General features: G+C 49.4%; 6 protein-coding genes across 6 annotated transcripts; 4 read left to right on the top strand and 2 right to left on the bottom strand.

Moving 5' to 3' along the window:
- Window positions 1–1,252: 1,252 nt before the first annotated feature.
- N7539_007793 (NADP-dependent isocitrate dehydrogenase) lies at window positions 1,253–3,503 on the top strand (the record flags this gene model as incomplete). Its single annotated transcript, XM_056937394.1, has 6 exons — window positions 1,253–1,576; window positions 2,091–2,101; window positions 2,171–2,204; window positions 2,275–2,413; window positions 2,476–2,512; window positions 2,579–3,503. The coding sequence occupies 6 exons, from the start codon at window positions 1,253–1,255 to the stop codon at window positions 3,501–3,503; spliced, it is 1,470 nt and encodes a 489-aa protein (XP_056787259.1).
- A 1,916-nt stretch (window positions 3,504–5,419) lies between these two features.
- Window positions 5,420–6,877, bottom strand: N7539_007792 (uncharacterized protein; the record flags this gene model as incomplete). The annotated part of the gene is made up of 1 exon (XM_056937393.1): window positions 5,420–6,877. The coding sequence occupies one exon, from the start codon at window positions 6,875–6,877 to the stop codon at window positions 5,420–5,422; it is 1,458 nt and encodes a 485-aa protein (XP_056787258.1).
- Window positions 6,878–8,262: 1,385 nt separating this feature from the next.
- Window positions 8,263–9,660, top strand: N7539_007791 (uncharacterized protein; the record flags this gene model as incomplete). Its single annotated transcript, XM_056937392.1, has 1 exon — window positions 8,263–9,660. The coding sequence occupies one exon, from the start codon at window positions 8,263–8,265 to the stop codon at window positions 9,658–9,660; it is 1,398 nt and encodes a 465-aa protein (XP_056787257.1).
- Window positions 9,661–9,747: 87 nt separating this feature from the next.
- N7539_007790 (uncharacterized protein) lies at window positions 9,748–10,637 on the bottom strand (the record flags this gene model as incomplete). The annotated part of the gene is made up of 2 exons (XM_056937391.1): window positions 9,748–9,917; window positions 10,007–10,637. The coding sequence occupies 2 exons, from the start codon at window positions 10,635–10,637 to the stop codon at window positions 9,748–9,750; spliced, it is 801 nt and encodes a 266-aa protein (XP_056787256.1).
- Window positions 10,638–13,691: 3,054 nt separating this feature from the next.
- Window positions 13,692–17,583, top strand: N7539_007789 (uncharacterized protein; the record flags this gene model as incomplete). Its single annotated transcript, XM_056937390.1, has 12 exons — window positions 13,692–13,941; window positions 14,009–14,191; window positions 14,252–14,513; window positions 14,563–14,583; window positions 14,643–14,712; window positions 14,765–14,857; window positions 14,919–15,043; window positions 15,097–15,360; window positions 15,440–15,618; window positions 15,678–16,130; window positions 16,237–17,257; window positions 17,361–17,583. 12 exons carry the CDS (start codon window positions 13,692–13,694, stop codon window positions 17,581–17,583), a joined length of 3,144 nt encoding a protein of 1,047 aa, XP_056787255.1.
- Window positions 17,584–20,542: 2,959 nt separating this feature from the next.
- On the top strand, window positions 20,543–22,221 carry N7539_007788 (uncharacterized protein; the record flags this gene model as incomplete). The annotated part of the gene is made up of 6 exons (XM_056937389.1): window positions 20,543–20,671; window positions 20,794–20,830; window positions 20,896–20,963; window positions 21,045–21,427; window positions 21,498–21,562; window positions 21,635–22,221. 6 exons carry the CDS (start codon window positions 20,543–20,545, stop codon window positions 22,219–22,221), a joined length of 1,269 nt encoding a protein of 422 aa, XP_056787254.1.
- Between the last annotated feature and the right edge of the window lie 160 nt (window positions 22,222–22,381).

The raw sequence follows: 22,381 nt of genomic DNA, 5'->3' as shown, positions 1-22,381 counted from the left end.
GTGTGGTGGCTAAAATCACATAAACACGTTGATAATATCTGGAGCGGCCGACCTCCCACCGAGACATAAATATGGACTAGGTAGAACACTCGACGGATGGATGGTCTGTCGGACAAGGAAACCTCTTAACTCCAATCAACTTCCTACCAGTGCCCTCCTCCAGTACCTTCCTTGTATCTCAGTCCCCTGCACGGTGCCGTGAACCTAACCCAAAGACAGTAGGTGATTTCTGAGTTGTGACCAAGTTGGCAAGGAAGCATCACCGTGTCGTTGAATGAGTACAGCAATCAACCTGCGGGCGATGCACTCACTCGACTGTCGAGTGCTACTAGTCTCTGCTGTCTCGTGACATCCGGCTTCGGCGGTTTGCGCAGACTGCGGAGTTGGACAGACGTGCTGCCCCCAAAGGCGATCATCACTTCGTTCATCATTAACCACTTCCATCTTACAGCCACTTCCCTTGCCCTCCGGTTCAAGGCTTTCGCGCTCTCTCTCGCGTCTTTTCCAAGGCTACGACTGTCCCGTACACCGTCTAAGCGATTAATCTCTCTTGGGGACCTATCGGCTTCGCCAGTGCGCTTGTCCACTTGTCCACTCGGTAAGTTCTGCCCCTCTATCTCCATCGTCTCAGTCGGCATAATCGGCGAAATACGGACTATGGCGTTCGTCGTCGGGAATTCGTTTTGGCGCTCGAGCTGGGTGTATCTCCTAAGGACCTACTACAGACGAGTTTGAACCCAGCAGCTGTCGAAGGATCTGCGCTTCACTCCAAGACTTGGTGATTCTCTCCTGGAGTCACTCGTGGATCCCGCGCACACCGGCAGTGGGTTTTGCACCGTGAGTCGTGTAGTCTCTCTTTGGGGAGATACCGTGGCCGAAGAAGCGCAATTTGTGCACGTTCTCAGGCACCCGCGGCCAGCGGGAGAGAAAGTGACGAGATGCGGGAAACCCGGGGCTAGGCGCGTCTGACTCCACATCCGCAACTCTTCTTTCTGCCGAAGATCGTTGCTCGCCCTTTTCCCTCGGTTGTTCTCTCTTGATGCCGACGGTCTGACGGCTTCACAAGTCCTCTTCGGTTCATCGTCGACACCCACCCCCCACCTTTTACCCCCCCCCCCCAAACTCGGCCGAATCCACCAAACAGATTGCGTGGTCGACTCGTGAGAAGCCCGCCGGTGGTAATTTGAGCTGACCTGCCCGTTCACTTGGTTCAGTAGTATCGAGGCAGTTGCGAATCGCATCTCCCGCCATCATGATGAACGGTTATTCCCTTCGGTCCGCTTCCGCTCTCGCGCGCCGGTCCCTGGTGACCCCTCCTACGGTTGTCCCCAAAACTTCTTCTTCTGCTGTCGCTGCTGCTCGTCTTCTCTCAACCTCCTCTACCTCTTCCGCGCTTCCTCACTCACGACGATCTTTCTCCTCCGCCCTTCACCTTTCTCGCACTACTCGTGTCGCCGCTGCTACCCGTTGGTCCGCTTCGACTCCGTCTCCGTACCTGACTCAATCCCGCACCATGGCCTCTGAAAGCACCAAGATCAAGGTCAAGAACCCAGTGGTGGAGCTGGATGGTGATGAGGTATGGAATGGATCACTCCCCCTCACTCTTTATAGTTCAAGTTCTTCGGATCCCCGCACTTGGTCACAAGCTTGCTTTGCTGCGTGCGCCGTTTCGGGGAAGATCGTGTCTCTGCTGTCTCGTGAGCGCGGAGAAATCCGGGGTGGCATACACCCTTCTATTGGGGGGCGTTTGCACGTGTCAGAAGTCTATTCTGAACCCGAGGAACACCACGCGGTCCGAAGATATGGTCTGCATGGAACGTCATTCAGCTGACATTGAATGGTTTGTCCCTGGCTACAGATGACTCGTATTATCTGGCAGGAAATCAGGGAAAAGGTAAGCTCTGCGCTATTCCCATCCTCTTCCCGTGTCGTCGACTCTATCTTCTGTTGCCCCTCGTGGAGCTCGTCTAGCTCTCGTTCCTGCATAAGGTATTATGCGAACGTGGTGGCGCCTGCGGGCCAGATTGATACGTCACATTTCAATTTGTGATCTCGAAGATTTCAGCTGAGGCTAACGCTGCATATTATAGTTGATTCTGCCGTAAGTCTCGATCATGTGGATCCCGGTCAATCAGATCTGTCTCGTCCATGATACTAACACCCACCGAAGATACCTCGACATCGATCTGAAGTACTATGACTTGGTGAGTAGTACTTCCAGGAACTCCACTCTTCTCGAAGATCACGTATGCTGATTCATTTCAATCCCTTCAGGGTCTGGAATATCGTGATGAGACCAACGACCAAGTCACAATTGACGCCGCCGAGGCGATCAAGAAGTACGGCGTCGGTGTCAAGTGTGCTACCATCACTCCCGATGAAGCCCGCGTGGAGGAGTTCAAGCTGAAGAAGAGTACGTCCTCCACTCTTTTCATGATCATTCCATCATCACCAGATTACTAAGTTTCGCTACAGTGTGGCTGTCTCCCAACGGTACCATCCGTAACATCCTGTAAGTTCAGTCTCAGGGTGCCCAGCAAGGGATCATTTCGATCAATCTCGCTGACCATGTCTCCAGCGGCGGTACTGTCTTCCGTGAGCCCATCATCATCCCCCGCATTCCCCGTCTGGTGCCCGGCTGGAACAAGCCCATCGTCATTGGTCGTCACGCCTTCGGTGACCAGTACCGTGCTCAAGACCGTGTCATTCCTGGCCCCGGTAAGCTGGAGTTGGTCTACACCCCTGCCGGCGGCGAACCTGAGCGTGTTCAGGTCTATGACTTCAATGGCGGCGGTGGTGTCGCTCAGTGCCAGTACAACACTGACGACTCCATCCGTGGCTTCGCCCACGCTTCCTTCCAAATGGCCCTGATGAAGGGTTTGCCCCTGTACATGAGCACCAAGAACACTATCCTCAAGCGCTACGATGGCCGCTTCAAGGACATCTTCCAGGAGATCTTTGAGAAGGACTACAAGAAGGACTTTGATGCCAAGAAGATTTGGTACGAGCACCGTCTCATTGACGACATGGTCGCTCAGATGATCAAGTCTGAGGGTGGCTTTGTCATGGCCCTGAAGAATTACGACGGTGACGTTCAGTCCGACATTGTCGCCCAGGGCTTCGGCTCCCTTGGTCTGATGACCTCCACCCTGGTCACCCCTACCGGAGAGGCCTTTGAGTCCGAGGCTGCCCACGGTACTGTCACCCGTCATTACCGCGAGCACCAGAAGGGCCGCGAGACTTCCACCAACCCCATTGCTTCTATCTTCGCCTGGACCCGTGGTCTCGTCCAGCGTGGTAAGCTCGACGAGACTCCCGATGTCGTGGCCTTTGCCGAGGAGCTTGAGCGCGCCTGTGTTGAGGTTGTCAACGACGAGGGTATCATGACCAAGGATCTTGCTCTCGCCTGTGGCCGTAAGGACCGTGAGGCTTGGGTCACCACCAACGAATACATGAACGCTGTCGAGCGTCGCCTCAAGGCCAACCTCAAGGCTCGTCTGTAAAGTTCTTTCTCGTTTTCCGTATTCTGGCTCATGGGTGCATGTCTTGATGACTTGAAAGTTTCCCCCCCCTTTTTTGGGTTGCAAATATGCTTCGAATTTCTACCAGCGTGCTAGGTTGATATTGTGAACAAAATCAGAGTTCGATGCTATTTTTCCAGAAGTCCCTGCTTTGATGGACACTATTTCCTGAAGTTTCTACCATTTTTGATATGCTTTCTCACATGGTGACTCCTACATATATCTACGCAAACTTGACAAAATCTCGGTAAGAAGTCTACTTTCCCCTGATCTAATTAGTTGCGTGGCTCCTACGCTACGGGAAGGGCCAGCCACAACGCAGGCATCACCTTTAAAGTTACACACGACATCTTGCGTCCCACCCTATTCAGGATTTACCACCACCAATGATTCACGCAAAATCAAGTCAGAATAATGCGTGGGTGTTGAGGCGATTCGAACGACCAACCTTGAGGGTTACGGTATTATCAGGGGCACCTGCCTCGTAACAGGGCCCCTATCACTTCCCAATTAGGTAAGGTCTCGTGACTACCATCCCTATCTTGTATCTCCTAACCGTAGCTCTATTCAGAATGAACCATGTTTCCTCTTTCCAACGCTTTTTCAGTAGCAGTTGGTAACTTGGTAGCAAACCCCGGTTTCATCCAAAGGTCCTTTGGAACGGGCGAAACAATCCAATTACTTTCCTCTGACCTTAAACGAACCTAAACCCCGGGTAGCCGGTGGTGGCGGATACATGTGAGGACAAAAAACCCTTTAAGTTCTAACCACCCCTTCGCTCTACCTCACCTCTTATTCAAGAGGTCCGTTCGTTTTCTAAGAGCTCTAATACCGTTATCAGCTCGTTAATAGCGGCGTTATATCTACCTCGCCTAGGAGCTTCGTAATTCGTATATACTTTGCAGATATTAATAACCCGTACTGTTAATTTTATTAAGGAATTAACTAGTATAGAGGGGAATGCTCAAGGCAGTCTGATCTCACCAGACAGGTCGAGTCATAGAGGAACCAAATCACAACCACCAGCACGCACGTCCAGAGATCTCCCAGCCCGACCGTGCAACACCTATCCGTAGGATGTCAGGAGGTAAAGAGGAAGATCAAAAAGAGTATGTCATTGCAATGCAAAAGAATCCGACTGTAAAGACTGTGCTGAACTCCCATGAAGCCGTTCAATCCGATGGTTGCTTGTTCTCATCCCTCCTGGTTGTCAAGTTGATTGACTCCCTCTCGTTATGTCCATACAGCCTTTCCCGACCGTAAGGCCACCATCAGGCACACGCACCTCAACAGACTATCTGCTCTATGTACATGCAACCGGATTCCCTACTACACTAGCTTCTATAACGGGTGACCACAACGTACGATAACCTAGGCCTAATCTTCTTCCTTCAACAACTTAGCGAACAACAAGGCTATAAAGATAATGTTTTAGAATTCTACATCTCCTTATGGTAAGCTATCTAGAGAGCTAAAAATGTAAATAAAAAGTCTGGTGTTCAGAACTTAATTTTTTGTTGTTTTTGCCTTTATAGAAACCCAAAAAATTCCGCACACACCCATATATTCACATGGGCCCCATGGGTATTCTCTCCTCGGAGTGTGATAGCATATAAATCGATGATAGAATTTTAGGTATAGTGGTTAATGTTAGAAGGGGTTAGATTCCTTGACGATACGAATTTTTGAAGTTGAAGTGAAGTGGGTCAAGAGAGAAAGTGGGCGTAGCCCACCTACACTGAAAGGTATAGGTAGGTCGTAGTACTGAGATTATCAAGGCTATAGATACCAGTGTACTCCAGTACTCTAAACGTGTAGGCAGCTAGGGGGTACAGGAACTACTAACTCACTGGGAAGGTCGTTCTCAGGCAAAGCAAAACAAGACAGGGTCTCCAAAATCAAACAACATACCACCCCTCGACAATCAGGTCGTCCAGGTGGGCGCTGATGCAATCGAGACCGTTGAAAAGATGGAAGAAGCCTGTCACTGCGCCACTCTCTACCTCAACTATTGGCGCCCCGGAGATCCCCTCTGCTATCACCGGGTTGATTGCTCCAAAGACCGTGTCGACGGAGTCAGGCCGCCAATGCTCGAAGGGAATTTCAGGCCATCCCGGGGGACGTTGTGGTCGCCTGAAGTATTTGCCCACTGTGAGCAGGCTGATCAATCCAGAACTCATCCCATCCACTTCACTCCACGAGCCCGCCTCGATCATGTCCCCAGGTTTCAAACTTCGTGGAGGTTCTGCCTGGAAGTAGCAGCTGTTAGTGAAGCTTGCGGAGGCAGCTGGGGTGAGGTGGACCAGGGCGACATCAAGTTCCGGGCGGGTGTCGTCAACGGTACCAATAAGGTCGTCGTATGTTTTCGGGTGCCAGACGTCCCCGGAGTGTAGGAAGCCATGGTGGGCAACAGTGACCCTCTCTTGTCCCCGCACGTTCCGGAGTTTCACGCCGAGGGTTGTCGCGGCTGTGGCGAACTGAAAAGGGGAATCAATTGGGCCATACCCACTTTCCACTCTGCATCCGGGGGTCAATTTTTGGCCTCGGAGATAGTTACCATCATCCTGTGGCATCAGACTAGATACGTGCTGCGCGGGGTCTAGTAATCGAGCGCGTGTCTGACTTTGCATATCGTAGTAGAAAGGTTTCCCTGTATGATGGTACAGACTCGTCCGACCTGCGACACGCCCCGGCAATGATCTTGGCTCGTAAACTCGCCCGTCGCCGTAGTAGAGCTCAACGATCGTCCAACAAGGAAGGTAAACAATTGCCAGGATATTAGCAAAAGCTGCAAGAGAAGTCAGGACTTTTGCGTTTTGCTCTCTTGTTGGAAACGACATCTTTGGCCAGTACACGCCGGGGCACGGATCTTGGAGGCGAGGGTTTGGGTAGGGAAATTTTGGGATTGGTATTGTAGGCCGGACATCAACAAACATGACCGGCGTGCATCCAACTGTGAGCGGAATGGGCTTGGGTGGGTTGCTTGTTTCGATCCACATGTACCAGCCGCTCATGCCCATGTGTTGGGCCTCGAACGTCTGCAACACCCACTGCGTTTCCTCTTTGGTGGGGGAGCGGAATACTCGTGCTTCTTCTACCCAGAGCGTGAAGGGAGCGTTATCATGGTGGTGTCGTGCACCCCAGCTGCCAGCGTCTTTCCACCGAGTGGGCACCGGATGTTCACGTTGAGGATGAGTACTGCACTGGACTTCAGCTGGCGGCTCACGGAAGAAAGTAAGGGGTGCATTTGTAGAGATATCAATATACGGCGACACTGCTTGAATCTGTTGTACCTGTGGAGACAGGCGGAAAGTGTTAGCCAATGCTATTTTTGATGAAACAGAAGCTGGAAACATAGGAAATGGATTCGTGGGAGACGATGGGAGATGAGTGAGAACGGAATAGAGAGTGGGTGAGCGACATAATTTGACAATTATAGAAGTGGCTCCTTCACATGACCTCTATATTGGTCCGACGCCCGTTTGAGCAGGACCATGCTAGATACGGGAATCGAGTGAACCCAGGAAAGAAATAGATTGCATCATTAGCCGAAGCATAACGGAGAGAGTGGTTAAGCGTCTGGCCATCGACGGAGGCGCAAGGCGAAGGTGCTGAAATCTCTCGTGCCTCTCTCAGGTGAGGGTTATGCTCCAGTTCTGAGTGTTTTATGCCTTAAGGCTGCAGGCACTTTGTTGGTGCATATACGTTAACGATCACTTGATTCTGGTATTATGGCCATACCGTGATACCGTCGTTATTCGTGTATTTAAAGGGGCTCCAAGGTAAATATTACCCTATAATGAAGGTCTTCGCAAGTGAGGTGAGGACAATGTCCAGGTAATTTAAGGAAAATGAAGAAGAATAGATGAGGAGCACATGAAGAAGATTAAGGAAAATAGAAGATAAATGTGAGAAATAGATAGAAAGTCTGACCGTCAATCGAAGCGAAAGGTCAAGACGCCGAGGGTCATTGTACAGGCTTTGGGTGAAGTTTATGTCTTTCGGAAGCATCCATGTCAATTTTCGAGCTTGTAAACACTTTCACGTTCAGAAACGAGGTGTACGGATTGATAAGCCACGCTAGTCTGCACGATCTCATCTGGTCTAGCTTCGTGCTTAATTCTTTAGGGACTGTTGTCGGAGACACACACCTAGGCTATTAGAGCCGAACTTCCTAGGAACAAGGGTGCTAGAGGCGTGAGCTACTTTAGCCTGATGGCGCTCATCCAGAACCCTGGACGGGTAGTGGGTGCCGTTGCCTTCTATGTCGAGACCCTATTGATGGACCCACAACTTTGGGGGCGATTAGTCTTCTTGAAAGCAATTTGTGGTGTCATGATAATGGGCCTTTTGCCCATGTCTCGAGCTCTGGCTTCGCTGTTTGCGCATTGAACGATTTTGGACTAGCAGGCCTGGCGAGCGGCAAGTCTTACTTATCCAAGTTCCTGCTTACGAAACAGCGTATACGGACACCTATACATCACACCACTCGCCCCTAAACTAGTAAACTTTCTACGCTATTACCCCCTTTCTACCTGGGCAAGTTCTGGCCTTGATGAGGCCGGATCTCACAGGCCTAGACGGGATCACAAACACGATATCCTGTTTCGCGTTAAACGCGAGGACTTACTGGTAGCTGCAAGCGGAACACAAAAGCATGGAAGTAAGCGATACATACTTGTCCATGAATTTTTCTTGCTCTTGGTTCACGGCTCACCCTCAACTTGAATAGAGGCGTCACATGGCCCAGTGCTTGGACAGCTGTCCAACAGAAATTTTACAATCAATCTTTGATCTGTTGTCGTCCTCTGAATACCGTGCACTCTGCCTGGTCAATCGAAACCTTCGTACTCACGCAGAGCCGTTTCTGTACTCCCAAATCGAATGGATATGGCGGGAGGTCGACGGCCCTCCCCCTGTTGTTAAGCTACTCCGATCGATCATAAGGAGACCAGATCTGGCGTCCTTCATCAAATACCTTTGTCTGGATGGCAAATGCTTCTCCGATGGCGTATACCGCAAATCGATTCCCCCTCTCGTGACTCCTCAAGCCAAGATAGAAATCGATGACTTGAACGCATTTGTCAGAAACACCCAATTGCCGCAAGCAGACGTCTGGATAAAGGAACTTCAGAAAGGTACCATAGATGCTTTCGTGGCGCTTCTCGTGGCGCAAGCATCAAACATCCGCCATTTGAGTCTTGGTCCGGCGTTTACTCAACGCACCGAGATTCTTGGTGTGCTTCTCCGGTCGGCTCTCTGCCCGCCGTCGCATATGAAATTGCCTACGTTCGAGCTCCTTGAGATCGTCTCAATTCGTCTTCAAACTTGGGAAGATCGAGCGCGGGGCAAGTCTATCAAGAACACGGCCAATATTCTACCGCTCTTTTATCTTCCGAACGCCAAGAGCATGTCTGTCTCGATCGAAAGTCCATCGGTGTTCTCATGGCCGGCATCATATCCCCCTTCCCCGACGAATCTCGTGAATCTTGATTTGACATGTGTTCGTGAAGTTTCGCTTGGCAATGTACTTGCCGCCATGGTCCACCTTCGCCGTTTGAGCTGGAAGTGGTACTATGATTTTGGTCTCGACGATGATACAAACAAGCCCATTGTGGAGCTAGATCAGATTGGGGCGGCTCTAGCCCATGTCAAAGACACGCTGGAAGACTTGAGCATTGTGGCAGATATTGGAGTGGGAGGAAATGACCAATTTCTCCCCGCGATCAAAACGAGAGGTTGCTTGCATGAAGTCGCTGATCTGACCAAATTGCGGAAAATTCAAATCCCATGGGCCTTCCTCGTCGGGTTTGTGCAAGATACCAACCAACAATTACTGGAGGTCATCCCAAGAAACATTGAAGAAGTGATCATTACGAACGACTTGAGGCTGCAGAATGACGACGAGATGGAACCGTCGTGGCCTGCATGGGAATGGACTGATCACGCAATCATTACGCTCCTAGAGAACTGGTTACGTGATTGGAAAGAACATACACCTTTCCTCCGCAGCGTTTCCTTGCACTGGACCGATCATGAATTTCAAGAATGGGACCCGCAAATGAGGCGGCGACTGAAAGAAGTTGGTGCCCAGGTCGGGATTTTCCTTGAAATTGTGATGATCGAGTCTTTCTATTGAGAAGAGGATGCCAAAAGTTCCCCCCAAAAAATGCAGCCCCCATTTGGTGTAGGGGAGATTGTGTGGTCGAGACTCGTTGCAAGGAAATCAGGCGTTGGAAGAGGACTCGGGCTTCTTCGCGGGCGCCCCGCATAATTGCATCTGGTTGATTTCTGGTTTACCCAGCCCCATTGTCTCGAAGTCGTAGGCCTCGGCAGTGTCTCCGATATCCAATGGTCTGAGTCCTTCGACTTCGACAAACTTGTTGCAGCCCCAGACTTGCTGCTGATCATTAGTTCCCGTATGGTGGAGGAAAGCCCGTTGTCATCTGAAGGAAGTTCACTTGCCGTTGACTGATCCGTCCCACAGGGGTCGGTCTGAATGGGCCTTCCTTCGGCTTTGTTCCAGAGCACTGCGGCAATCCGGGCACCTTTGCCAAAGAGGGCCTCCCCCGGATGTATCGTGTAGTATAACTGCGCTGCCAGAACCTCGCCGCAATTGGCACCATTCTTGTGTTCCAAAGTTTCTCCGGATTGCTCAAAGAAAGCTATTTGGCAAAGATGGAGGGTGTTCTTGACTTTGGTCTCTTCGTAGTTATAAGCAAAGCTGTTCGCGTTCTTGGCCGAGGACGCAAAGATGAGTTCGTTGCCCACAGCAAGCACGACCATGGCCGTGGGAATATTCCTCACAGGAACTTTGTATTGCGCCGCATCGGTCCTCATTTCCGCGTGCGCATCATGGACAATTTGCCAAAGCTGCCCATCGGAGAGATCGTCGACAGTTTTGCCGAATTTCAACCAGCTGCTCCAGAACAACATCCTTTTGGTGGGCAGGGCACCCTCCACAATCCGGGGCCAATTGTCGCGGGTTGCAGTGTCCAACGTGATCCCCAGCGGACCTTGAGGGTCGAGACGGACTTTATCGTTGGCTGCATCGAGCAGTACCCCGAAGGCCCAACAGATGAAGAGGACTAGATACGAGGGACTCAAGCCGATCATAGCCTTCGGCCACACGAATTAGCAAAGGCAAGACTGTGGACAGCAAGAATGTATTGCAAGTCCTGATTCAATTGACTCACTAAGTGTAAACGGTGGTCTGAAAGGTAGAAAGAGGAATGACCCGATGGCAAATTACAGAGTGAAGAAATGCGTAGAATTCGGCCATTTTATAGACTCTGGATTCGCGTGGATGGACACAATAAGTTAAATTCACGCAATGCCTCTGTGAAATCACTTCTAGACCTCCGTAATGCTGACACTCGTGAGATATTCCAGATCCAAGTCGGTCATACTAAGCGAGAATCTAGATGGTCCGCCAGTAGCGGCTCCAAAAGGCCTTTTCGAAGATTTCATGCTACTCCAGGGGGGCTAGGGTCCTGTAATATCGCCTCCTTCTCAATATTTCAAATGGGGACCATTGCTTACATTCTAGCAGGACCTAAATAAACCGGAAGTGGAAATCTGGGCAGTAGATCAAGATAAAACTTCAGGTCGTTTCGGACCCGCGCTGCGAGCGTCCTAACGCAGCAAGACCTATAGTCGTCCGGCTCAGGCTAACGTTAAGAGCGCAGTGCGCATCAAGTATGGACTTATTTCAGTGAGCGTGTTATAATTTTGATTCGGAAAGTTTCAATATCAGAAACATCTTGACAAGGAACATCACAAGGGCGGCTATCGTTTCAAGAAGGATATCAGTGGCAGTGAGCACCGAGTACATGATCATGAAAAGACAACTTCGCAAAAAATATCCGCCCTCAGACTGACATCAGCACTAGTTGATGGCCGTTTCCGAATCTCATACGGCGGGTACTGTCTTTCTAGGAGCATATTCAAGAGATTGAATGAGAAACTCAAATTGTATCTCGACCCGGACTAAATCGATGGTGGGCATCTGTGGAGCGTCGATGAGTACTTTGACACCGGTAAGATCAAACTGGACCCACTTCAAGTGCAACAGTATTATGGCTAAGATTCCTCAATTCTGATTCAAAATACATCAATGACATTCATCTATTTGAGCGAGTGTTGACCTCGGCTTTTGGTGCAACAGGAACTGTACTTGATCATTCTTCTCCGTCATGGCCATGTGCAGAAGGACACAGGTTTCATCTACTGAGTAAGCTCTGTAACATAAGATGCGGCTCAACTACCCAGAACCGGCATAAATACCGCTTTCATGAAGAACCATATACCTTCGTCAAGGATGTATAGAGCGAAGGGGGTGATCCAGTCACGTGGCATCGGCATCGGTATCGGCCCCCACCGCCCGAGGTGAAGGCAAGCCGTGCTTACATGGAGCGGAGTCTCTTGGCGCTCTTAGTCTGTGGCGCCCCCACGGGCAGAAGCTCTAGAAACGGCACGACACCGCGGACTGATTTGGAATTGCAGAATCGAAGGAATCAATTGGCTCACAGGCGCTTGGATTCATCAAAGCCATCAGCACAGCGGGAAATCCCTCGCATCTGCTTCTATAGCGGACATTGACACGTGAAGCAGCAGGATTGTAACGTAGGATCCGTATCTGGTTTTCTTTTTTCTTGACGCGGATCGCGATAGCCTTTTTAGAAAGCTTCACCATCTATAGATCAGCACAGTGTGGAAGACAGGGGTGTGGGGCAGATGGGTGTAATACACTCTCGCACATTTGACGGCTTACGTTTGACTTTGAATCAACCTTGTATCCGATGATCTGTTTATCTAGTTCGTGTTTTTTGTTCGTTCTCTGTCAAAAAACCAAGGCAATCGACGAAAACCAGGGCACTTCAAGCGGATGTGTTCAGAGGGAAGTTATCTTGATGAGCCGTCATCGCCAACACGGTGTGAGAATTCCGCTGGAATAGCGGTGGGTTTAGTATACAACGTGAGAACAGTTAACGTCCCGCTAGGCGAGAGAAAAAAGCCGCCGGGATGACCAAGTAAGATTCCTGTAGTATATCATTTGCAGCATCTACTGTCAGAGGAGCGCCAAGACCATCTAGCAGGGGCCAAAAGCTTCGGTTAATCTCATGCTGACCTACCGCTGGTTCTGGCTAGCCATCCTGGCAAAATCGAGAATGCATGACCCTTTTAATCCACGTGTTTTTTGGATTCAACGATCCTCCCCCTGGTCGGATAAATCCCTACTTAATCTTTCCCGTCTGTTAAAGATACGAAGTTTAGCCAGATTGGGAGACTCTGACTGCCTATTTCTTGTGGCTTGAACGTCGCAAGATTTCTGGAACTGTCGCTGACGGTCAAATAATCGAGACATACATACATCGAAGAACACGACCCACAGCACTTTGCCGTCGCAGTGTCGGGTGTTTTCTTTAGCATATGGGTAATGGTCTTAATGCCGTATCGTAGCGCGAGGCCCAGCCACCAATATATCCAGGCTTCGGATGGCCATGCTTTAGTAGGTTCTCTCGAATCGGCTTATGTGATACGCTAGCCGACTCCGTCCGTCGAAGATATACCGAACCTTCCAAATGAAAGAGCCTGCATGCTCTGACTTGACAACGAGCTATGTCTCTCTGATAACCCCGAGCGGCACGATAGATAGTCACTCACAGTCCCGTTGGAGAATACAGTCAGCGATTCAGTGAGCGACCCGTCCCGTGCTTGGCTTAGCTCATTAAAGAAGTGGAGGTGACATAGATTCGATGTCTCGCTTGCAGATTGAATGCTCAAATTCATCTGGAATTATTTCAACAACACCAAGGAATTGTCTGTGCATGCAATTAGCAGCAGTCGTCCCAATCGTGAACAAACTTCGGCAAGAATTACTCTTTCCATCAATGTCAGTTTCTTGTCAACTTCCCGGCGAGCTTTTTGACCTTCCAGTAGAGCGGGCCCAGATCCTTGTACACACAATACGAGAGAAGAGAACCTCCATCTATCGCGAGGAGATAGATGTCTCCCTGCCTAGACTGGGTACCGAACGCTTCTCAGTCGACATGGCGAGAAAATATATATATAATAAGTACTGTTGCATGACCATTCGCGCTCTCTCATTGCTACATCAGTTTTACTTTTCCAGTCCTTTATAGCTCCGTTGCTTTCTTCTAGCTCAATATGCTAGAGCTACAATGGTTTGGCTTGTTGGCCGTCCTTGCTGTTGCGGAGCATGGCCTCGCAAAACCAATCACAGGAGGATTGGCGCTTGGGAATTTCAGCTCATATCCTGCTCAGTTGCTCGGCCGAGATACTGTTGATGATGACGGATTCGACCCATCTGATCTTTCGTTCATCACGAGAATGGCAGCTATTGGCGATTCCTACTCTGCTGGAATCGGCGCAGGGACTCGTCTTCAAGGAGACGGTGGTAAGTTCTTTCCCATCGTGAGCTTGCCCAGCACGCATGTGCTAATTTCTGATTGTCACCGAAAAAGACTCGGCATGCAGTCGATATGACAACGCATATCCGAATCTCATTCACAACGACGGCAGACTAGGTGATCCAGCTTCTCGAACGTTCCAGTTCAAATCATGTTCTGGGGCACTTACAGCCGATGTCATCAACAACCAGATCCCACAGATCAGCGGGAATCAGCAGGTCATTCTGCTCTCAGCCGGTACGCTTTGCCCAAGAACTTAGGACATCAACCTGCCAAGACTAAAGTTCACAATATCAGGTGGAAATGACGCCGAGCTTACAAAGATTCTCAATCAATGTGTGTTTCAATGGGCGGTACTCAATGCAAACCAAGTCAATACTGCAAAGGCGGCAAGCAAGTTGGATCCCAAATTTGCCTTGGTATCTTCAGTCGACTGGGACTCCCTTGGTGTGGGCTGTGCTGGACAGCTTGCTCGGACCCAATCAATTATAGATGGGGACGCATTTTCTGAAAGTATTGATGCGGTCATTTCTGCAGCAAAGTCAAAATTGGCGTCTGAGTAAGTGAAGCCTCGTCAAGTGCCAAATTCAAATACTAATTGACAATAGTGGGATGATCTACTATACTGGGTTTGTGAAGCGTTGCTCCTTACAAATTGAAATGGGAGATTATTAATCTTCTTTCCCAGCTACGCCAAGTTCTTTGCGGAGGATATGTCGTCTGATTGCGACAACGTCAGCTGGTCTACTTGGATCTATGTCAGTAAGATCACTCTGGGCCGTTTTGACTTGGGTACTGATGGCTTCCTAGAAACTTTACAACATGTTCCAGCCCGAGGCGAAACTCACGACGCTGAATCGGAGAGCAATGAATGCCCTCGTGGATGCCGTTAATTCGAAGATTGTAATGCATCCCGATCCCCTATCCGTAAATTTCGATTGATATGCTGATAGTCACACTGCAGTCTGGTGCGGTAGAAAGAGCAGGAAACCAGGTGCAGTTCGTCAACTACGACTCCTACGTAGGTCGCTTCAACGGCCGCTTTTGCGAGGCTGGTGTCGATGAATCTACTAAGGAAAGCAATACCCGGTATGTCTTCGTCGTCACTTTTCCTATGATAAGCTAGCTGACTTGTGATGCAGAACCGGTCTCATGTTCTACGAGCTAAACACCATGGACCCTTTTGGAAGCAACCCGTGGAAACGTACTCAAGAAGATGACCTCGAGGGCACATTCGGCGGCACTGTCAATCAATTTGCCTTGATCACGCAGCTGGTCGACCCAGATGCACAATTGTCCGACCAGTCGATGGTTGTTCAAGAAAGCTCCGCCTTGACTGCCTCGAAGGTAATGTCGATTGAAGCCGCGGTACAGGCTAGAAGTATTCCGAATCTTCTTCCGGACGGGTAAGCAACAGTTTTGTCTTCTCATATTCGACGAGATCAAACTCCAAGTTTCGAAGTACCTGACACCGATATCACACAGATATGGACGTGTTTTTCATCCTCAGCCTTTGCTGCATCGGGTTATTGCCTCGCTGGTCATTTACCATATGAGCAATCACAATGAAGTCAGCCATGGATATGAAGAAATTCCAGAGGAGATGCGCTTTGACTCTTGTCCCTACTTGTCTTCAAATGGCTCTGACTCCTCGGCAAGCGGGCGTACGTGTGATCTATACACTCCTAAAATGTAACCAAGCTGACCCGTCGTATCTTTCCAGAGCAAGTTGCGGTGGCATCTTACATCAATCCTCTCGCCGACCCGTCAGCTTGGAATCGCCTGGTCGGATACTCCCCAAAAAAGATGCCTATATTGGTTGCGAACGTTATGAACGGTCCAGACTCCGCGGTGGATTCCGACTGGACTGATGTGATCACTCGGGCAGCGGGTTCTGGCAAAACCGTTCTTGGATATGTGCGAACGGGCTACCTCGGTGTGAGCCAACAGAAGTTTGTCACTCGGCTGGGCTCTGGTGATTTGGCGGACTGGACCGCGCAGATCGAAGAGGATGTTGACATGTGGTACTCGCTGTACGGTGACAAGATTGGCGGTATCTTTTTCGATGAGGGTTGGCCTGAATGTGGTGCCAACAATGAGTATGTCAACCTCTACAAGTACATCAACGCCTACACCAAACGGGCTCACCCTGGCGCTCTCACCATTTTGAACCCTGGTTCACCCATGGCATCCTGCTACGAAGACACTATGGATACGTTACTGACGTTCGAATTGGATTACGATGCGTACAAAAACTCTTACACCCCCCAACGACTGGCCAGCCAAAGATCCACGAAAGCTCTGGCACATTGTTTACAATGTGCCCGAATCTGCCATCTCTGAGGTGATCAAGCTATCTCAGGAACGTGGGGCCGGCTTCATTCAACTCACCGATGATACTTTGCCTAACCCTTACGACAATCTGCCTTCGGATTCCTATGTGCAGAGCATGCTCGATGCCGTCGATGGCGGCTCTCTCAAAAATGCCGAGGCGGCCGGTTGGGGCTCAGGGCCAGCGGGAGGGCCGACAGGCGGACTATCAGTCATCAAGACAGACTATAGTTTAGCCAAGCTATCTTGGACCGCAGCATCGAATGCACTTGGCTATCATATCTATGCTGGAGACAATGTAGTCGCTAGCATTCCTGGCTCCATGACAAGTGTCACAATCGGAGGTCTTCAACCGGGAACAAGCACTCAATTCCACGTGCGTGCTGTCGGAGGGAACGGCGACATGGGATTCTCAACACAGAGAGTCACCGCTTCCACTTCGTCCTTGCCAAATGGCAAGACAGTCGCCAACTACCACTCCGTGCCGAAAATGGGCTCTACGAAAATCCAAGCTGACATCCTGGTGCCTTTTGCATTCATTCGTCTCTACATTTGGGATTCTGTGGGATGTGACTTCGATGTCGACCCTGGATGGAGTGTCAACTTCAAAGTCGACGAGTATGTTTGCACAAAGTACATGGTCGAGGGCACTACTCTGTATAAGTACAGTGGCGTTCTTCCAAAAGGTTCTACGGCACCACCCTGGTCTTGGTCAGTGGTAGGAGATGTGCCGCTGACAATCTCAGGCTACACTTACACTTGGGATTTGCCTATTGGCACGCAGACAATCGATACGAGCAAATTTGTTGTTCAAGCTCAAGGCTACAACCCGCTCATCGATGCCTATGAGCCCTCGCCCGAAGAGTACGATTGCAAGGGTTCGTCAATGTGCTCCACCCCAGACTTCCTCAAGTGGTGCGACCATGCTGTCAACTATCTTCAACGAAATGATCAGAAATACTACGGAACCTAGTGAGTTGCCCTGAATCTTCCCATATATTATTTTCGTTGTTCGACTCCTGTCGTCTGAAAGTGGTCTTGTCGTGGTCTTTACTAATACCCGGGCATTATGTAGTGATAGTCAATTGACCGGAAACTGCTGGGGAGACCAGACTCGAGGTTGTGGCGTCTTTATCCAAGGAAACAATTGCAGCATCAGTGGCAATGATCTGTGGAACGATTACCAGAATATTCGAAACGTTGGTGGATGCAAAAAATGTGGATCATTCCACCGACCTGATGGATGTCTGGTCACTATCAATTATGTGTATACTTGTGACAATCACGAAGGTGCTTGAGGTCGCAAATTTCAGCGGCACGCAGCTTCTATCTCTGCGAAAAATTTTCATTCGGGTTGCACATGTTTTTTTTTCGCATAACAAAGTTGAAATTTTACCAAGTGTCCGTCGTCGTGCACTAATGGAATAGTTGACTGACATCAATGGGAAAACTTCTGCCTCGTATACGCTCGTTTGCAATGTAGATATTTTCCGCTCGCGGCTGAAATCAAGCCATCCGGACATTGGTCCGTGGACAATCACTTTAAAGGCACGTGAAGAGGAAAATGAACTGGGTATTTGGTAGGGTGATAAGCTCTACCTAGTCCCTGATAGCTTTGTGGAATCCTCTCTTAGTTTTTTGTATCCTTCTGTCTTTTTTCCGGACAGAATCTGCTTGCGTATGAGTACCGAAAAAATAGCTATTAATTTCTGTTTGTATGGCATGCCGCATGTGATACTGCCGACTCACCGCAGTCCATAGCCTAAATAGAATCTCTCCCCCATAGCAATGTCGATCCTCATCCCTCTCACACATCGATACTGCTGCCCCTGCAGTAGCCGTATCCCATCACTTTCTAATCGATTTCAGTGGTTTTCTTTGGCGGCCTTATCTTTTGTAGGAGGAAGAGTAATCTCTCTATGCCTGAGAAAAGCTAGATTAATTTCCGAGACCTGATTAGAGAAAAGATATGTATTGAAGTCAAGAGCGAAGGATAATCCATAATCATGGCATGATGGCACTGTGTTAAGCAACCGTATAATGGATATAAGAAAGGTTGAGCAAGCAATATCAAAGTCGGTGGAGATCGAAACTGTAAATGCAAGGAACCATCGACTCATTTAAGGTGCACGATCTAGAGCGTTCTTTTCAATTTATGTCCATGAACGAAGGACTAGCTTTTAAGTGCCTGAAACGGCTCGAATGACCATGCATTCCGATTTCCTCACCGGGGTCGCAAAGGCCTTTCTAGTGTAGCTTATCTCTCCGCAAAGGTTAAAAAGGCCCGTCTAGTTCATTGTGGATGCAGTGCACAAGCCGAAAAGTCATTCGTCCATACAGTTTTATACTCAAGACCACCCACTTGGAGACGAAGCAAATGCCACTCATTCGCCATGCCGCTATACATGCCTCTGGACACGAAAAAAATGTCGTTGCCGAGACTGTAGCTTGATCTGTCTTTTTGCATATGCTGATCGGATTCCGTGTACTCTCTAGTGCACGTACAATTATATACTGCTAGACTACCTACCCATACAGGTGAGGAAAACCAGTCACGCTGCCTGACCTTAGGGTCCAAAAATCTCTGGTCTAGTCGCACCGAGAAAGGGAGGAAGAGGCAAATGAATATGAACAGCTCTTTCCCTTTTTTTGTGCAGGCATATGGTAATCCGTGGTTACTCATTGGAGTCACGCATACAATAGGTATTATAGGTGGCTTGCAGGGAATTCATTTAAGGGGTCGATTATCGGCATGTCCGAAGATCCGTGCGGAGATAAAGTGTTGCCAAGAGTCTTATGGTTCCGGGGGAATGTTCCAGGGAGAGCGTTGATCCCATTGTGCGACTCTGTCATTTCTTATTATCTGAACAGTGGGTAGGTTAGCCCATCCCCATTTTCACTGCGATGAGAATCCAAGTCTGTTCTAGACCACTACCTAGAACCGTGTACGTGGTCATCTAGTACCGATTCTGCTGGCTTTAGTCCAAGCTTGCAAAATAAGCTACCGCCACTGCTCTGACTCACATTAAGTGCGAGCATGATCAACTCAATTGACTGGCAAACATGCAATAGACAATAACCTAATCAGAATCGAGGACACGGAAGATGAATAAACTGGTTATTATTGAAATTCATACCATCCATGGGTTTATCAACCACTCGTCTAACAATGGAGAAAGAGCAGCGATTGCACTTACACTTGATAGGCTGAGTCCCGGGATGAAGTGCAGAACATGGGAGGCGGGCGCCTGGATGGGCCGAGGCCGCTGGAGATTGATCCCACATACAGGATGCGTTTCTCGGCCGTGGGATGATTCCCTGTGTAACCTTGGTACCGCCATCTAGCGTAGAAGGTCTAGAGATTCTCAGTACCAGAGACAGAGTTCTGATGATAGAATAGTAGCCCAAGCCACATTTGTGAGTTTGTGAAAAGTCTGGAATTGTATGACACGGGCCAATACGAGAAGATTGTTCCGAGCATTCGGAGTGGTGGGTCTTTGTGGCTGAGGCCTCGATCCACGCTAACTTGATCTATCGTCCCCACTACTTTAAATCTCACCAGTTAAGCCTGGCGGAAATGCTTTTCCGTACAGGCTTTGACCACTTAAATCGCGTCACAAAGTGTTCGAGTGGCTGGAAGTGCCGCAAAAAGTTAAGCCAAAAGTCATTGACGTCGTTGCGCTTCTGCAATCCTCCGCAGCTGCCTAACGCGGGCATCTTGGAAATTTGGTTACGCCAATTAGATCCAGAAGCTCCAAGGCCAGTCATAGACGAAGGAGAGACGACTACCGTCCGAGAATGACAGAATGGGTGGATGATTGTCGATCTGCACGGGTGCGCAGGTGACAGGACCACAAGACGATTGTGGGTTCGTCCGACAAGCTCGTAGTGAACCTTTTGACTTCGCTTTTTCTCGCATTGTGTGTTTGGTTACTTATCACTTTGTAAATTCTCAATGTTCGTTGAATCACGCTGTCTTTCTCCCTCTGACCCAGTCTCACCGTCCAGTCCAAACCTTCCGGTGGAGCAAACAGGCCGGCCTCAAGTGCGCATTGAGCACTCGCCACCGCTTGTCGAATCACACACCCCGAAGCCTCTATAACACTTGCTTGTCCTGTCCAGAATTCCCGTTGCTCAAGCCTGATACCTTTGCTCCTCTGCTCTCTGTATACAGTATACACGCCATCCTCATCCTGGATCCTGGTGCTTCGCGACCTTCGATGGACTCGGCGAGATCCCGGTCCATCGTCATTCAGCATGCGGATTGCCTTGATTGTCTCCATCTTTCTTGTCCTGGCGATCATTTTTGTGACCGCTCGACTATGGACTAGATTCAAAATTCTCAAGGCGCCTGGGTATGACGACTTGATGATTATCCTAGCACTGGTAAGTTCCTCGCAGTCAGAGACAGCATTGTGAAGGCGGAATCTACGGCTGCCTTCTGCAATGGGCTCTCTCTAAGGAGCGCTCCACTGTTGACAAACTTTCTAATGGTGTGTCACGATCAGATATGCGCAATTTCGCTCTCTGCGATGGTCTTTGTCGGTAAGGCCTCTTGTTGTACTCGAGCGTCTCCCGATGTACTGGTCGTGCTAACTGTATCATCATAGAGCTGCGCTACGGACTCGGGAAACCAGGAGAGACACTTTCCAAAAGCAGCTTTCAGGAACATCTTTTCGTATGTGTATACCCCAACCTTTACTGCAACCTGGTCTTCCTGCACAGACACTGTTTCTAATTTCTTTCTCATTGGCTCCAGTTCCTATGGCTTGCTATTCCTCTTTATAATACTGCGCTCATCCTAGCCAAATTGTCTGCTTTGATCTTTCTTCTGCGCATCTTCCGAGCACGAAGATTTGTGATCTTCACATATGGCTTCATGGCCGTTCTCACTGCTGCGGGGCTATGGATACTATTCAGCTCAATTTTCTTCTGTCGACCTATACACAAGTTCTGGGACGTGTCGTATCCCAGTGATAAGGGTTACTGTCTACCAAGGCAGCCGACCTGGTATTTCAACGCAGGATTTCAGATCGCTTCAGATATGATCATCTTGGTCATGCCGATGCCTATGCTATGGAAGCTTCATTTGCCCTGGCGGCAGAAAGCGGGTATTATCGCTGTCTTTGGCACGGGCATTGTGTAAGCATCTTGTTTGTTTTCTTGTTTTCAGCAGTACAATATGTTGGCTAATTCCTACGTCTTGTTTCAGTGTGATTGCCATCAGTATAGCCAGGACGCTTGAGCTCAGACTACTCTTCCTTTGGGATTTCAGCAGTATGTTTTGATCTAGCCTCTTTCGAATGCTTTGGCCGTGAGACACATCTTTGAGTTAACATTTCCTACCAGAAAACAACGGCAAAGCAGCCACATGGTCGTCTCTGGAAGCCGACGTGTCCATCATTTGCGCTTGCATGGCACCGATGCACCCCTTACTATCCCGCGTCTTCTCCTGGTGCTTCCGCCCACAGCCACTTCACTCATCCCCCGCGACAAAAACCCGATCTGTCTCTGGAACGACTGCCCATCTTACATCCTCACGGAAGCATTCTATCTATGACCCGAACTGTCCGGATGGGGGTATGCAGTATCAGGATTACTTCCTTTGCGGCCCCGGCTCCTACACCGCAAGCGTGTCCAAAATTGACACGAATGAGGACGCCCTCGGCCACCCTGGCGGTTCAGATGGAGATGGCATCCGGGTTGTCAGAGAATTGAGAATGGTCTCGGATGTGGCTCCTACTCCACCAATCTTGACTCCTGGATGGGATCAAAGTCGGGATATTGAGATGGAGGCCGGCTTCCATTTCATGTCGCGAGCTACGCAAGCTACGCAGTCCGCGGACGGCATCAATCATCATGACTTTCAATACGAGTGCGACTTGGGAGATTTTGAGTTTCCTGATTATAAAGAGCGGATGAATGCCCCTGTATGAATAGATCACGTAAACAAATGATGACTTGATATCAGAAGCGACCAGTCATCGTCCATGCCAAGTCTTTGTGAATAATGACTTTATTTGATGTTGGGCTACCGGTTACATTCTCGATGTTCTTCAGTAAATCTTCATCTTATATCGATCAAGGCTTGTTGCA

This window comes from Penicillium diatomitis (assembly GCF_028827545.1).
Source record: "Penicillium diatomitis strain IBT 30728 chromosome Unknown utg000011l_segment0_segment0, whole genome shotgun sequence".
Lineage (NCBI taxonomy): Eukaryota > Fungi > Ascomycota > Eurotiomycetes > Eurotiales > Aspergillaceae > Penicillium > Penicillium diatomitis.
The sequence above is the reverse complement of the archived record's forward strand: the minus strand, read 5'-3'. Positions and strand labels throughout refer to the sequence as shown.